General features: G+C 39.0%; 1 protein-coding gene across 1 annotated transcript in view; it reads left to right on the top strand.

The window, feature by feature from the left end:
• RNF17 (ring finger protein 17) overlaps positions 1 to 14808 on the top strand; it is a 110368-nt gene that overhangs the window by 68091 nt on the left and 27469 nt on the right. The window contains exons 21-23 of the mRNA XM_059995543.1: positions 588 to 815; positions 1472 to 1622; positions 1765 to 1883. Coding sequence (XP_059851526.1) covers positions 588 to 815; positions 1472 to 1622; positions 1765 to 1883 — 498 coding nt within the window. The remainder of the gene's footprint in view (positions 1 to 587; positions 816 to 1471; positions 1623 to 1764; positions 1884 to 14808) is intronic.

The following is a 14808-nucleotide window of genomic DNA, read 5'->3' on the forward strand; positions in this document are numbered from 1 at the left end:
TAAACATTCTAAACACTTCTATAATTTTGCTTATTAAGATATTTTAAAATAGCAGTTGTTTTCCACTTATATTCTCAGACAGATGGATACTTTTTAGTCAAGGAGAAATATTCAAGTCACCAAAAAAAAAGACACTGAATAGTTCTATTCCTTTGTGAGTACAAAATATCAGTGGGAAATTGTGTAATTATGAGCACGCTTGGTATTTTAAACTGTTTTTAAAATAGAAAGTTTGGCTTTTACTTTTCCTCTTTGTCCTTTGTTAATCATTAAGAACTCTTTTTAAAAAAAAGACTAGGGCTTCCCTGGTGGCACAGTGGTTGAGAGTCCACCTGCTGATGCAGGGGACACGGGTTCGTGCCCTGGTCCGGGAAGATCCCACATGCCGTGGGCCCGTGAGCCATGGCCGCTGGGCCTGCGCGTCCAGAGCCTGTGCTCTGCAAAAGACTAAAATTTCTGTTAGTATCAAAACTGCAAAGCAGTGAATCGTATCTAAAATCATATTATTCATCTCTAGATCTAAGCAAATACAAACATAAATATTTTGCAAGCTACTCTTTTTGCTAATGGGTTTTGTTATTTTTCAGATACACCCTCAAAGATAATTCCAAAAAGCATACTGAAGTATGGGATCCTTCTCCAGAAGAAATTATTTCAAATGAAGTAAACAACTTAAATCCTGTATTTGCAAAATCTCTACCTAATGAGGATCTGCAGTCACTTTATTATAAGGAACTGCCTGTGTACATCTGCAATGTAGTGTCTCCTGAGAAGATCTATGTTCAGTGGTTATTAACAGAAGACTTACTTCATAGGTATAACATTCAAAGAAAACATTGTGCGTGTAGCTTTATTCTTCTTTCTGTATTTCGTTTCAAAGATCTAGAAGTCATAAATGCAGAATTTTAAAAGTACAAAATTATTTCAGCTAAATATTCACTAAAAAAACAGTTAAAAATATACAAATAATATTTTTACTGGTTATTTTCACTGTGTTAGGGTTTATAAATTCCACAAATGCTTACTGAGTGCCTATTATTTGACAGCCAGTATTATAGGTGTTGGGGATACAGTGCTAAAAACATGGACAAGCTTATGCTGTCATGGAGCTTAAATTCTAGTAGAGGGAGTGCCAGTGAACAAAGTATTCAGTGCAGCAGATGATGATGAGGACGAGAAAGATCAAGCAGTGGGGGAGGAAGACCTCACAGAGTCAGTGACACTTGAAATGGACCCTGAAGGCAGGGAGGGAGGGAGCCATGAAGATGCCTGGGAGAAGCTCACGTCAGGCAGAGGGAAGAACTAGTTCCAGACCCTGCAGTGGAAATGTGCTTGGGTGTCCAAGGAAGAACAAGGTAGCCGGTTTGTTTGGAATAGAATGAGGGAGGGAGGACAGTAGAAGACAGGGAGTCAGGGAATTGTACGTCACAAGAAAAGGTTTCGAGAGTTAACATTTTTTTTCTTTACATAGTTTAGGAGAAAAGATGGTCTCTGCTTATGAAAACTCAAAATGGGAACCTGTTAAATGGAAGAGCAATATGCACTGTGCTGTTAAGATCCCAGATGAAAATCAGTGGCAAAGGGGCCAGATCATCAGAATGGTTACAGACACATTGGTGGAGGTAAATGCAGCATTAAGAATATAATCATGAAAGTGAATGCATTTTGTATTTTCATCCAATTTTTATCATGCTTTTCAGTTTGCAAAAAAAAAATTTTTAAGCATTGTCTTTCCATAGACTTAATAAGTTATTGTTTTCATAGGTCCTGCTGTATGACGTGGGTGTTGAACTAGTAGTGAATATTAACTGTTTAAGAGAACTTCAAGAAAACCTAAAGACCATGGGAAGATTATCTTTGGAATGCTCTCTTGTTGATATAAGGTAGTTTTTAGCTGAGTAAATTTTCTCATTATTGAATATGATTTTAAATATGTTTCTTTTTGGATGGATTCTTATCAGTTTTGATTTTTCTGACATATTCTGAAATTTTCATAAGATCTAGTTGATCTGTCTAGTTAATTTTAAGGTTTTAAGCAGGAAAGAAGAACTTCCCTGGCATTCCAGTGGTTTAGACTCTGCACCTCCACTGCAGGGGGCGTGGGTTCAATACCTGGTCAAGGAACTAAGATCCCACATGCCGCATGGTGTGGCCAAAAAATTAAAAAACAAAAACAGGAAAGATAAAAATGTGAAGTACATAATAAACTTTGGTGGTATCTAGAAAGAATTCAAACTGTTAAAAAAAAAAACCCTTGAGGCACACAAGCAGATAGAAATAAAAATGTATTTCATAAGCTTAAAACTGCATGGATAGCTAAAAATGTGTAAATTACCAGAAAGAGTGAATTAGGATTCTGGGAAATGGCAAGGTATAATTGTAGAGTCTGCTAGAATCCTACCATAAACACATAAACATGGATGCAAATCTGCAGACTGCATGGACAACATCTACAACGAAAGTAGGCAACACAAGCAGGTGGGGTGCTCCACAAACCAGACCCTGTGGTGTCACACTTGTGGGGGAGGATGGAGAGGGAAAGCTGCCTGGGGTCCTCACAGGTCTGAAAATAGGAATTGGCAACAGCATTTCACTAGAGCACATGGGCCAACTTGAGAACAGCAACCAAAAGTGAGACGCAGGGTGCTCTTTGTAGTTCAATGCGAGAGCTCTGTGACAGGCCGGTGTTTCATGCTACTGAAGCCTTCTTAGCCATACAAGCTCTCTTCTAGGACCCCCAGACAGAGGAGAATCTGCTGAGAAGAGAGCCTGATTTGAGCAAGGCAGACTGTGGGGCAAAGGAAAGAAAAGATGCAGATAAAAGTAGAGAGCAAGGTATGAAGCCATGTTGTCTGTCACTTTGGGAGAACGACACAAGTCAGAGTTCCAGAGCCATGAAGCTCGGAAAGCAGTTGTGATCCCCCCCGTTCTCCTGAAGTACAGGAAATTTTACTTCACTTAAAACATTAGTGAAAAGAAGGATTACAGTCGAACTCCTTACAAATTATTATGAGAAAAGAGAATTAGGAGCCAAATAATATCCCTAGAGGCAATGGAATCCACGAAAAAGACAGGCTTACAAAGCAGTAGTATTTCAAAGTAAACTAAAAAAATTTAGAAAATGATAGACACTGTGAAGAACAACATAAAATAGAATTAGAAAAACTCAAATAAGATTGATTACAGAAAAAGGAAGATTTGAAAAGAGATGATAGCACTCAGGAAGGAAAAGAAAATCATATCAGAATGTAGACTAAACTGGAAAAAACACAAAGCAAATAAGTAATAGAAAATGTGTTAAAGAGAAATACAAGGGACTTCCCTGGTGGCACAGTGGTTAAGAATCCAGCTGCCAATGCTGGGGACACGGGTTCGATCCCTGGTCCGGGAAGATCCTACATGCTGCAGAGCAACTAAGCCTGTGCGCCACAACTACCGAGCCTGCATTCTAGAGCCCACAAGCCACGACTACTGAGTCCGCGTGCCACAACTACTGAAGCCTGCATGCCTAGAGCCCGTGCTCCGCAACAAGAGAAGCCACCACAGTGAGAAGCCTGCACACCGCAACAGAGTAGCCCCTGCTGACTGCAACTAGAGAAAGCCTGAGTGCAGCAACAAAGAGCCAACGCAGCCAAAAATAAATAAATAAGTAAACAAATAAATTTAAATAAATGTTTAAAAAAAGAAATACAAGATCAAAAGAAGGGCAGATGTTTTTAATTTAAAAATCCAAAGGATTTAAAAGAAAACAAAAGATACCTAGACGGAGACCTAATATACATGTAATAGGAATGTCAAAGAACAAGACTAAAAGAAATAGATCAAAACAAATACTAAAAACCCAATTCAAAAAAGTGTCCCTAAAATACTGCTTTAAAAAATACATTGAAAAGGCGCACTGCCTATCTTGGAAAATCGGTTCAGGAATGCCAACACTGAGAGATTATCTAGTAAAATCATTGATTCACGAGAGATATAAAATAACATTGTCATCATCAACACTTTATGCCAGAAGGTAAGAGAGTAACATTCTAAAAATACTCAAAAGAAAATGGCAAGCTGTGGGTTTTATATCCAGCCAACTGACTTTCAGGTATTGGTAAAAAGACCACAAAATACTGATTTCATCACTCAGGGGATATTGTTTCCAGGAACGGTCCCTGTAAGAGAACAAGTTTTAGGTAACCAACGAGAGAGATTTTGACATAAGAATTGTGGTGAACATTACATTTATTTTACCAAAAGAACCAAGATTAAATGATAGTTATTAGGAAAACAGTATAGAATGCAAAGTAGATCAGCCACAATTTCAAAGAATGGAGGGAGAAAGGAGAGTATATGTGAGAAGCTGAATCAACTTCCTGTTGTCACATTGGTATTAACTAAGAGTAAGTACTTCAAATAAGTTGGGGAAAAGAGGTTACTAACAATATCAGTTTAACATTAGAACAACATTAATATTTTATGCAGACAAATCAGTAAAAATAGTAAAATGAAATTAACTGTATGTGGTGGTGGTATAGCCTCGCAGAGAGGAACTTTTTCAAGTGACTTTAAAACACAATAAGTTGACTGTACATGCTTACCAAAATATATCGTAAGGACAAGAAATAACTGCCCCCCCCCAAGTCAGCTGTTTTTATTAATCCCAAAGTTGGTTGTAGTGTTACTGAAACTGTTGTGTGTGTTTTGTGGGATAATTCAAAATAGTAATTATGTTACATATCATAAAGAACAGTTGTTAGATGGTAAAAATGTAAGATTAAGGTTGATTTACCTTGTACTCCTGATTTTGAATTCATAGTATCAGTAGAAACTGATAAGGTATTTTAATTATAAAAAAACATGTTATTTAGCCTTGTAACATGAAGGACCCAGTAGCAATGAGCCATGCTGGTGCACAAATTGTGGTCTCCAAATACCATTTCCCACTAAAAGAATTTAGTGCTCTTTGGGAAAATGTCTGATTCCAGGTCTTGGGAAGGAAATACACAGTGTGAGCCTAGAATATCTTGACCTAGCAAAAAGCAAGAAAGCTATAAATAAATAGATGGATGGATAGATACATTATGACAACAGGACTCAGTAGCCAACCTGAATAAACTTCCACTGGCCAAAGATGGGACAGTTTGAACAGCAGTAGGATGATTATTATGTTGTATCAAAGCATTTGATATGTTTAAGTCTCTAAATTCATAAAGTGATTTTTAAAAAAAAATCACTTTTAGAGGATTCTAGGGAACTAGTTCATTATTCTGAAAATTGGTAAATAAGGGAAATGAGCACTTGTTTTTCCTGTACAATCTGTGTCTCGAGATATCAATTAGGTGGTAAGGGAAAGTTGTTCTTTATAAGCGTTCCTTCTAACAAAGGAAGAATGATATCATTGGAATACCACCATTTTACAACTCTTATATACGAAGGGATCTAGACATGATTGTTGGTGGCTGCTAACATCACAAAAGAGAATCAGACATTATGTACCTCCTGAAGGAAGTACACAGCACCATCTCTGAATAGTACTGCTGAAAAAAGAAATAGGCGAACCTGAATCTGATCGAGACTCTAGACCTAACTATGAATTTAAAGGAAATACAAGAGATGGATGAACATGTTAAACACCATGAGAATGCAGTCAGCTAAATTCAGACCATTGAAACTGCAAACCAACTCTGTTTATTCAACAGAAAATTACAAGGGAAAGAGATGGAAGGGGCACTAATGATACATATTGCCCATTCATGATGTATGGATTTTGTTTACCAATTCAGACTGTTTTGAAACATCAGGAAAAAAACACCATCTGAATAGTTGATCTTAAGAATAGTTGATCTTAAGAAATTATTAATTTTTAATGTGACAACAGTACTGTGGTTATGTTTATTTAAAAAGATTTAGTTTTGGGGCTTCCCTGGTGGCGCAGTGGTTGAGAGTCCGCCTGCCGATGCAGGGGACGCGGGTTCATGCCCCGGTCCGGGAAGATCCCACATGCCGCAGAGCAGCTGGGCCCGTGAGCCATGGCCGCTGAGCCTGCGCGTCCGGAGCCTGTGCTCCACAACGGGAGAGGCCACAACAGTGAGAGGCCCGCGTACCGCAAAAAAAAAAAAAGATTTAGTTTTGGAAATGCAAGCTAAAATATTTTCAAATGAAATAATGTTAAATCTGGGACTTAAAAATAATTAGGGGCTTCCCTGGTGGCACAGTGGTTAAGAATCTGTCTGCCAATGCAAGGGACACGGGTTCGATTCCTGGTCCGGGAAGATCCCACATGCTGCAGAGCAGCTAAGCCCGTGTACCACAACTACTGAGCCTGTGCTCTAGAGCCTGTGAGCCACAACTACTGAGCCCACGTGCAACAACTACCCGTGCTCTGCAACAAGAGAAGCCATCGCAATGAGAAGCCCGTGCACCACAACAAAGAGCCCCCACTCGCTGCAACTAGAGAAGCCCTCGTGCAGCAACGAAGACCCAGCTCAGACATACATACATACATACATACATACATACATACATACACACACACATAAATATTAAAAAAAATAATCAGGGATGGGAGTGAATACATGGGAATATGATGAAATAGAATTGGTCATGTATTGACAATTGTCAAAGCTGAATGATAGATGAGATTTATTATATTCTCTTTGCTTTTGAATATGTTTGAAAACTATAATTGAAAAACAAATTGAAAATTTTTAAAGGTAAATTCACCAGATATTTTTTATTATATAAGTTTCAGCTGTACAGCATTATAATTTGACATTTGTATTCACTGCAAAGTGATCACACCACAAGCCTAGTTACCATCCATCACCGTTATAATTGACACCCTTCACCCTTTGCACCCATCTCCCAACTCCCTTCCCCTCTGGTAACCACTAATACGATTTCTGTATGTATGAGTTTGTTTCTCTTTTGTTTGTTGGTTTTTTAGATTCCACATATGAATGAAATCATGTGGTATTTGGCTTTCTCAGTCTGGCTTATTTCATTTAGCATAATATCTTCAGGGTTCATCCATGTTGTTAGAAATGTCAAGATTGCATTTTTTTTTATGGCTGAGTAGTATTCAATTGTGTGTATATCACATGTCCTTTATCCATTATTCCATTTTATGGATCATTAGGTTGCTTCCATATCTTGGCTGTTGTAAATAGTGCTGCAGTTCACATAGGGGTGCAGATAGCTTTTTTTTTTTTTTTTTTTTTGCGGTACGCGGGCCTTTCACTGTTGCAGCCTCACTGTTGGTAGTGCTATACCAATTTACATTCCCACCAACAGTGCAGGAAGGTTCCCTTTTCTCCACATGTTTGCCCACACTTTTTATTGGTTGTCTTTTTGATAACAGGCATTCTAACAGATGTGAGGTGATACCTTCTTGTGGTTTTGATTTGCATTTTCTTAATAATTACTGATGTTGAACATCTTTTCATATATTTGTTGGCCATCTGTATGTCTTCTTTGGAAAAATGTCTATTCAAATCCTCTGCCCATTTTTTAATGAGGCTGTTTGGGGATTTTTGTTGTTGAGTTGTATACGTTCATTATAATTTTGGATATTAACACCTTACTGGATACGTGATTTGCAGAATATCTTCTCTCATTCAGTAAGTTGCCTTTTCATTTTGATGGTGGTTTCCTTTGCTGTGCAGAAGCTTTTTAGTTTGATGCAGTCCCATTTGTTGATTTAGTTTCCCTTGCCTTTGGCGTCAGATCCACAGAAATTGCTAAGCCTGAGGTTAGTGAGGATACTGCCTATGTTTTCTTCTAGGAATTTTATAGTTCAGTTCTTACATTCAAGTCTTTAATTCTTTTGGGGTTAATTTTTGTGCTTAAGATAGTGGTCTAGTGGTCTTTTTCATGTGGCTGTTCAGTTTTCCCAGCACCATTTATTGAAGAGACTATCCTTTCTCCATTGTATGTTCTTTGCTCCCTTGTTATAAAATAATTTTCCATATATGTGTGGGTTTATTACTGAACTCTCTATTATGTTCATTGATTTATGTGTCTGCTTGTGTGCCAGTACCATACTGTTTTGATTACTGTAGCTTTGTAGTATAATTGGAAATCAGAGAGCGTGATACCTCCAACTTTGTTCTTCTTTCTCTAGATTGTTTTTTGGACATTCGGGATCTTTTGTGGTTCCATACAAATTTTAGAATTACTTGTTCTAGGACTTCTAATACTATGTTGAATGAAAGTGATGAGAGTGGGCATCCTTGTCTTGTTCCTAATCTTAGAGGAAAAGCTTTCAGCTTCTCACCATTGAGTGTGATGTTAGTTATGGGTTTGTCATATATGACCTTTATTATGTTGAAATACACTCTCCCTGTACCCACTTTGTTGAGAGTTTTTATCATAAATCGGTGTTAAATTTTGTCAAATGCTTTTTCTGCATCTATTGAGATGGATTATATGGTTTTATCCTTCATCCTATTACTGTATGTACCACATTGATTAATTTGTGGGTGCTGAGCCATCCTTACACTGCTGGAATAAATCCACTTGATCGTGATATGTGACCCTTTTAATGTATTGTTTGCTAATATTTTGTTGACGATCTTTACAGCTATGTTCATCAGAAATACTGACCTGCAATTTTCTTTTCTTGTGGTGTCCTTGTATGGTTTTGGTGTCAGGGAAATACTGGCTTCATAAAATGTGTTCAGAAGGTTTCTCTCCTCTTCAGTTTTTTGGAAGAGTTTGAGAATTCTTCAAAACATTTTTCTTTGAATGTTTGGTAGAATTCACCAGTGAAGTTGTCTACTCCTGGGCTTTTGTTAGTTGGGAGATTTTTTAATTACTGTTTCAATTCCCTTGCTAGTAATGAGTCTATTCACTATTTCTTCAGGATTCAGTTGCTAAGATTGTGTGGTTCCAGAAATTTATCCATTTCTCCTAGGTTGTCCATTTTGTTGGCATATAATTGTTAATAGTCTCTTATGATCCTTTGTATTTCTGTGGTATCAGTTGTTAACATCCCCTCTTTTATTTCTGATTTTATTTATTTGAGTCTTCTCTCTTTTTTTTCCTTGGTGAGTCTAGCTAAAGTTTTGTTGATTTTGCTTATCTTTTCAAAGAGGCAGTTCTTAGTTTTGTTGGCCATTTCTATTGGGTTTTTTTTTGCGGTGGGGGGGGTCTCTATTTCATTTATTTCTGCTCTGATCTTTATTATTTCCTCCCTGCTACTAATTTTGGGTTTTGTTTATTCTTCTTTTTCTAGTTCCTTTAGGTGTAAAGTTGGTTTGTTTGAGATTTTTCTTGTTTCTTGAGGTAGGCCTAATTGCCGTGAACTTCCCTCTTGGAGCTGCTTTTGCTGTGTCTTGTAGATTTTTGGTATGTTGTATTTCTGTTTTCATTTGTCACCAGCTATTTGATTTCTCCAGTGACCTATTGGGTGTGCAGTAGCATGTTGTTTAATCTCCACGTTTTTGTGGTTTTCCCCATTTTTTTCCCTTGTGATTGATTTATAGTTTCATACCATTGTGGTTGGAGAAGATGCTTGATACGATTTCATTTTTCTGAATTTATTCAGACGTGTTTTGTAAACTAACATGTCATCTACCCTGGAGTATGTTACATGTGCACTTGAGAAGAATGTGTATTCTGCTGCTTTTGGATGGAATGTTCTGCATATATCTGTTAAGTCCATGTGATCTAACGTGTTATTTAAATCTGCTGTTTCCTTACTGTTTTTGGTCTGGATGATCTATCCATTGGTGCAAGTGGGGTGTTAATGTCCCTTACCTTTATAGTATTGCTTTCAATTTCTCCCTTTAAGTCCGTCAATGTTTGCTTTATATATTTTGGTGCTCCTGTGTTGGGTGCATATACACTTATAAATGTTACATCTTCTTGCTGGATTGACTCCTCTATCATTATGTAATGCTCTTCTTTGTCTTTTATTACAATCTTTGTTTTAAAGTCTCTTTTGCCTGATATGAGTATAGGTACTCCAGCTTTCTTTTGATTTCCATTTGCATGGAATTCTTTTTTTATAACTTCACTCTCAGTCTGTGTGCGTACTTTCTTCTGATTAATTTTACTACTTTTATCTTTTAACCTTCATGCTAGCTTTATAAGTGATTGATCCACTACTTTTGTTATACCATCTTCAGTGAGATTTTTACTTTTGTATGTTTTCTTATTATTAATTAGTGCCATTTCTTTTCAGCTTAAAGAAATCCCTTTAACATTTCTTGTAGGGCTGGTTTAGTGATGACAAACTCCTTTAACTTTTGCTTATCTGGGAAACTCTTAATCTCTCCTTCAATTCTGAATGAAAACATTGCTGGGTAGAGAATTCTTAGTTGGAAGTTTTTTTCTTTCAGCACTTTGAATAGTCATGCCGCTCCCATCTGGCCTTTAAAGTTGCTGCTGAAAAATTTGCTCATTGCCTCATGGGGATTCCCGTGTACATAACAAGTTGTTTTTCTCTTGCTGCTTTTAGGATTTTCTCTTTATCCTTAACTTTTACCATTTTAATTATGGTGTGTCTTGATGTGATCCTTTGGGTTCATCTTATTAGAACTCTCTTGGGCTTCCTGGACCTGGGTGTCTGTTTCCTTCCTCAGATTAGGGAAGTTTTAGCCACTATTTCTTCAAATAATTTTTCTGGTCCTTTCTTTCTTTCTTTGTTGTCTTCATCTTCTGGGTCTCCTATAATGCAAATGTTTATTCCACTTGTTGTCTCCAAAGTTTCTTATCTTCACTTTTTTTTTTTTTTTTTCCCATTTTGCTGCTCTGTCTGGGTGAGTTCCACTGCTTTGTCTTCTGCCTGCTGATTCGCTCTTTGTCTTCATCCTGTGTGCGGTTGAAGCCCTCTAGGGCATTTTTCATTCAGTTACAACTTCTGTTTGGTTCTTTCTTATATTTTCTGTCTCTTTGTTGAAGTTCTCATGGTGTTCATCCATTCTTCTCCTGCGTTTGGTGAGCATCTTTATGATGATGACTTTTCAGTCTTTACCAGGTCCGTTGCTTATCTCTGTTTTGTTTAGTTCTTTTTCTGAGGTTTTAATCTGTTTTTTTGGTTGGAACATATTCCTCTGTCTCCTCTTTTTGCCTAATTCTCTGTCTGTTCATATGTATTAGATAAATCAGCTCTCTCTTCCAGTCTTGAAAGAGTGGCCTTACTTAGGAGATGCTCAGTGGGACTCAGGGGTACAATCCTGCCTGGTGGCCACAGCCTGGCACTCAAGGGGTGTCCCCTCTGTGGGCTCTGTGTGCCCTCCTCTTGTGGCAGGGCAGCGGCTGCTGTGGGGTGCTGGTGGGCAGGGCTGTTGCTTGCATGGCTGTGAGGCCCAGCTGAGGCTCGGGTGGGCAGGACTCTCAGCAGGGCAGACCCGTTAGTGCTAATAGGTTAGAGGGAGAATTTCAGTGCTAGTGATAGCAAGGTAGCCTGAGATCACAAAAAAAGGCTCCTGCTAGTGTCTCAGTCCCTAGGGGGCATCCCAGCTGGTTTCTCCCTCTCCAGCAAACGCTTTAAGATTTAGTAAGTGGGTCCTCTTCGTGTGTGGCCCATGCCCTTTTCAATCTGGTGTTTTTGCACTTGTTTTTAGGTTGAGTGAGTTTGGGCACAGGCCCTTTAAGGGCAGGTTTTTCTGTTTACTACCAAGCAGGGCCCTCTGGGACTCCCTGGCACAAAGACTTTCTGTGTCCCCCATTTCTTTGATTACAGGAAATAGCTTTCATTCAGCCTCCATGACCTGAGTTCCAATGGGCAGATTCAAACTGTTGTTAATTAGGGAAGGGAGGGGATGCGAGACCAGGGAAAAACAGTCAAGAGAAACAGTAGTGCAGCCTTGGGGAGGGTCCTGGTTCCCCATCAGTGGATAAACAACAATATCTTTGAGCTGTTTTGGAGATACTGAAACCCCCTCCAGGTGGGAGAAGTTAACGATTAATGATAGTATGCTGCCCACAAGCATGTAGACCCCAGACCAGTTGGAACCAGTGAAGGTTGATGATGCTGACGCTGACATATGTCTCTACCAACCCATCAGAAGAATGTCCATGTGATCACGCCTTCTTTGAACGATTTTTTTTTTTTTTTGGGGGGTGCATCAGGTCTTCATTGCTGCATGTCGGCTTTTCTCTAGTTGTGGCGGGCAGGGGCTACTCTTCATTGCAGTGCACAGACTTCTCATTGTGGCTTCTCTTGTTGTGGAGCACGGGCTCTAGGTGTGTGGGCTTCAGTAGTTGTGGCACACGAGCTCAGTAGTTGTGGCTCGCAGGCTCTAGAACGCAGGCTTAGTAGTTGTGGCACACGGGCTTAGTTGTTCCACTGCATGTGGGATCTTCCTGGACCAGGGCTCGAACCTGTGTCCCATGCATTGGCAGGTGGATTCTTAACCACTGCACCATCAGGAAAGCCCCGAACCATTACTATAAAACTTCTCACTGTCCTCTCCAAGTTGGAACACATAGTTTTTCGAGGCAGTAGCCCTCTGTTTCCCCCTTTGCTTGGCAAAGTAATAAAGCTATCCTTTTCTACTTCACCCAAAACTCTGTCTCCAAGATTCAGTTCAGCACCAGTGTACAGAGAAGCTGAGCTTTCAGCATCATGTTCTCTGCAGTTCTGTAGTTTTCCTGGTCATATTTCCTATTGGTTTTCAAAGCCAGGTGTTCCGGGGACTCTGTCCTGTACAGGATCTAGAGGTCGTGATGCCAAGTGAAGGGTATTTCCTATACTCAAAAAAATGGGAGACACAAAGTTTTTGTGCCCAGGAGCCCTACAGGGCCCTGCTCAGTATCAGTTGGCATGCCTCATGTAGAGCTCAGCTCTCTCCGTCCTTTGTGGTCCCTCCTGATTCTGGATCGCTGCAGCTGGGGCGTGGGTCTTTCCTTGGCGAGAATGTGTCTCTGTCTCTCCTCCCTATCTTGATGCTGTCCTTTTCCCTTTGTTGTGGAGGCTCTGTTCATTGATAGAACAGAATTCTGTCAGTCCCTTAATTGTACCCAGTATTGTAGAGCAGCAGTCCCCAACCTTTTTGGCACCAGGGACCAGTTTCATGGAAGACAATTTTTCCATGGATGGGGTGTGTAGTGGGGGGTATATTTCAGGTGGTAATGCGAGCGATGGTTCAGGTGGTAACACGAGAGCGATGGGCAGCGGCAGATGACACTTTGCTTGCTCGCCCGCCACTCACCTCCTGCTGTGCAGCCCGGTTCCTAACAGACCGTGGACCAGTCCACACCCTGGGGGCTGGGGACCCCTCTTGTAGAGAATGCATTCCTATTGACACCTTGAATTATGTCTTATGGACTGTAATGGAATACCACTGTTTCAGGAGTCTAATAATAGCTAACCTTAAGCATGTCTAGACCCTGTATTAATTGCCTTAACAGGCATTATTTTACTTAATTATCACAGCAGACCTTTAAGCTATAGATAAAAAGTATTATTTAAAGATAAGGAAATTGAGTCTTCAAGAGGTTAAATATTTTATAATCCAGAGTAATACATCAAACTGTTGAACTAGGATTATTAAAGTTCTGATTCTGGAACCAGAGTTCTAACCACTATGCTTTACTACCCTTCTGAGAAATCTTTTTTATAGATTTCTTTTTATTGTGGTAAAATATACATTAACATAAAATTTATCATTTTTAAGTGTACAGTTCCATGGCTTTAAGTAATGGAACCTATACCACTGTCCATCTCCAGAACTTTTTTATCTTTCTCAACTGAAACACAAAGTTTTATGGATACATGCCATAGATTTTTTGAAATGTTGTGAATACTTTCAGATGTTCAAAAGGTAATATTTTAAAGTGTGTATTCTTAATAAATCATAGGAAAACCTTAATGATGCTTGTATGCTAATAATAATAATTATTATTTATTTATTATAAATAAAAAACGATAACTAATTCAAGGCGTCACTGATAATACAAGCTTCTTAGCTCATAGAAACACTGTTTGGGCTTCTTAATAAATAGTTTTACTAAATCCTATTTGGTCAAACTACATACACAGTTGATTTCTTTTTTTTTTTTTTTTTTTTTTTTTGGCGGTATGCGGACCTCTCACTGTTGTGGCCTCTCCTGTTGCGGAGCGCAGGCTCAGCAGCCATGGCTCATGGGCCTAGCCGCTCCGCGGCATGTAGGATCCTCCCGGACCGGGGCACGAACCTGTGTCCCCTGCATCAGCAGGCGGACTCTCAACCACTGTGCCACCAGGGAAGCCCCACAGTTGATTTCTTTAGTTCACTCACATAAACCATTCAGTGTGAAAAGATTGGCCACATTGCTTATTTACTCAGAGGATGGGGCAGCGCTAATGAAACTCCACATCTAGAAGCCTTTTCTAGAGAGCCTTCAGAGCCTGCAGTATTTACTTGTAATCTCTTTAGTGGTACTAGTTCTTTATTCTTTGGGGGTGGATTTGATGGTTAGAAACATCTAAAGTCACTCAGTTTCGACTTTGCAAACGAAAATAGATGATGAAGTTGATACTCTGCTCTTCATTGATTTGTCAAATATTTATTGAACACTTTTTACCATGATTATTAAAAATAAATTTTCTAAAAATAATTGAGGCTAATATTCATGGGTAGTAATACAAATTAGCTTTAAATTCCAGAAAAAATCTTCCAAAAATATTTGGGCAGAGAAATCATCATTACAAAGGGACTGTTTGTATTTCCATTAAATATTTTTGGCGTGCCTTCTGTGAGCTGGGCACTATGCTAGGCATTGGAGATATGATGGACATAACACATACAACACATAATATACAGATGACCCTTAGCTCAGGTTTGAACTGCACGGGTCCTCTTATACATAAATGGTAAATACATACTATGG

Source organism: Delphinus delphis, chromosome 18 (genome assembly GCF_949987515.2).
Source record: "Delphinus delphis chromosome 18, mDelDel1.2, whole genome shotgun sequence".
Classification (NCBI taxonomy): domain Eukaryota; kingdom Metazoa; phylum Chordata; class Mammalia; order Artiodactyla; family Delphinidae; genus Delphinus; species Delphinus delphis.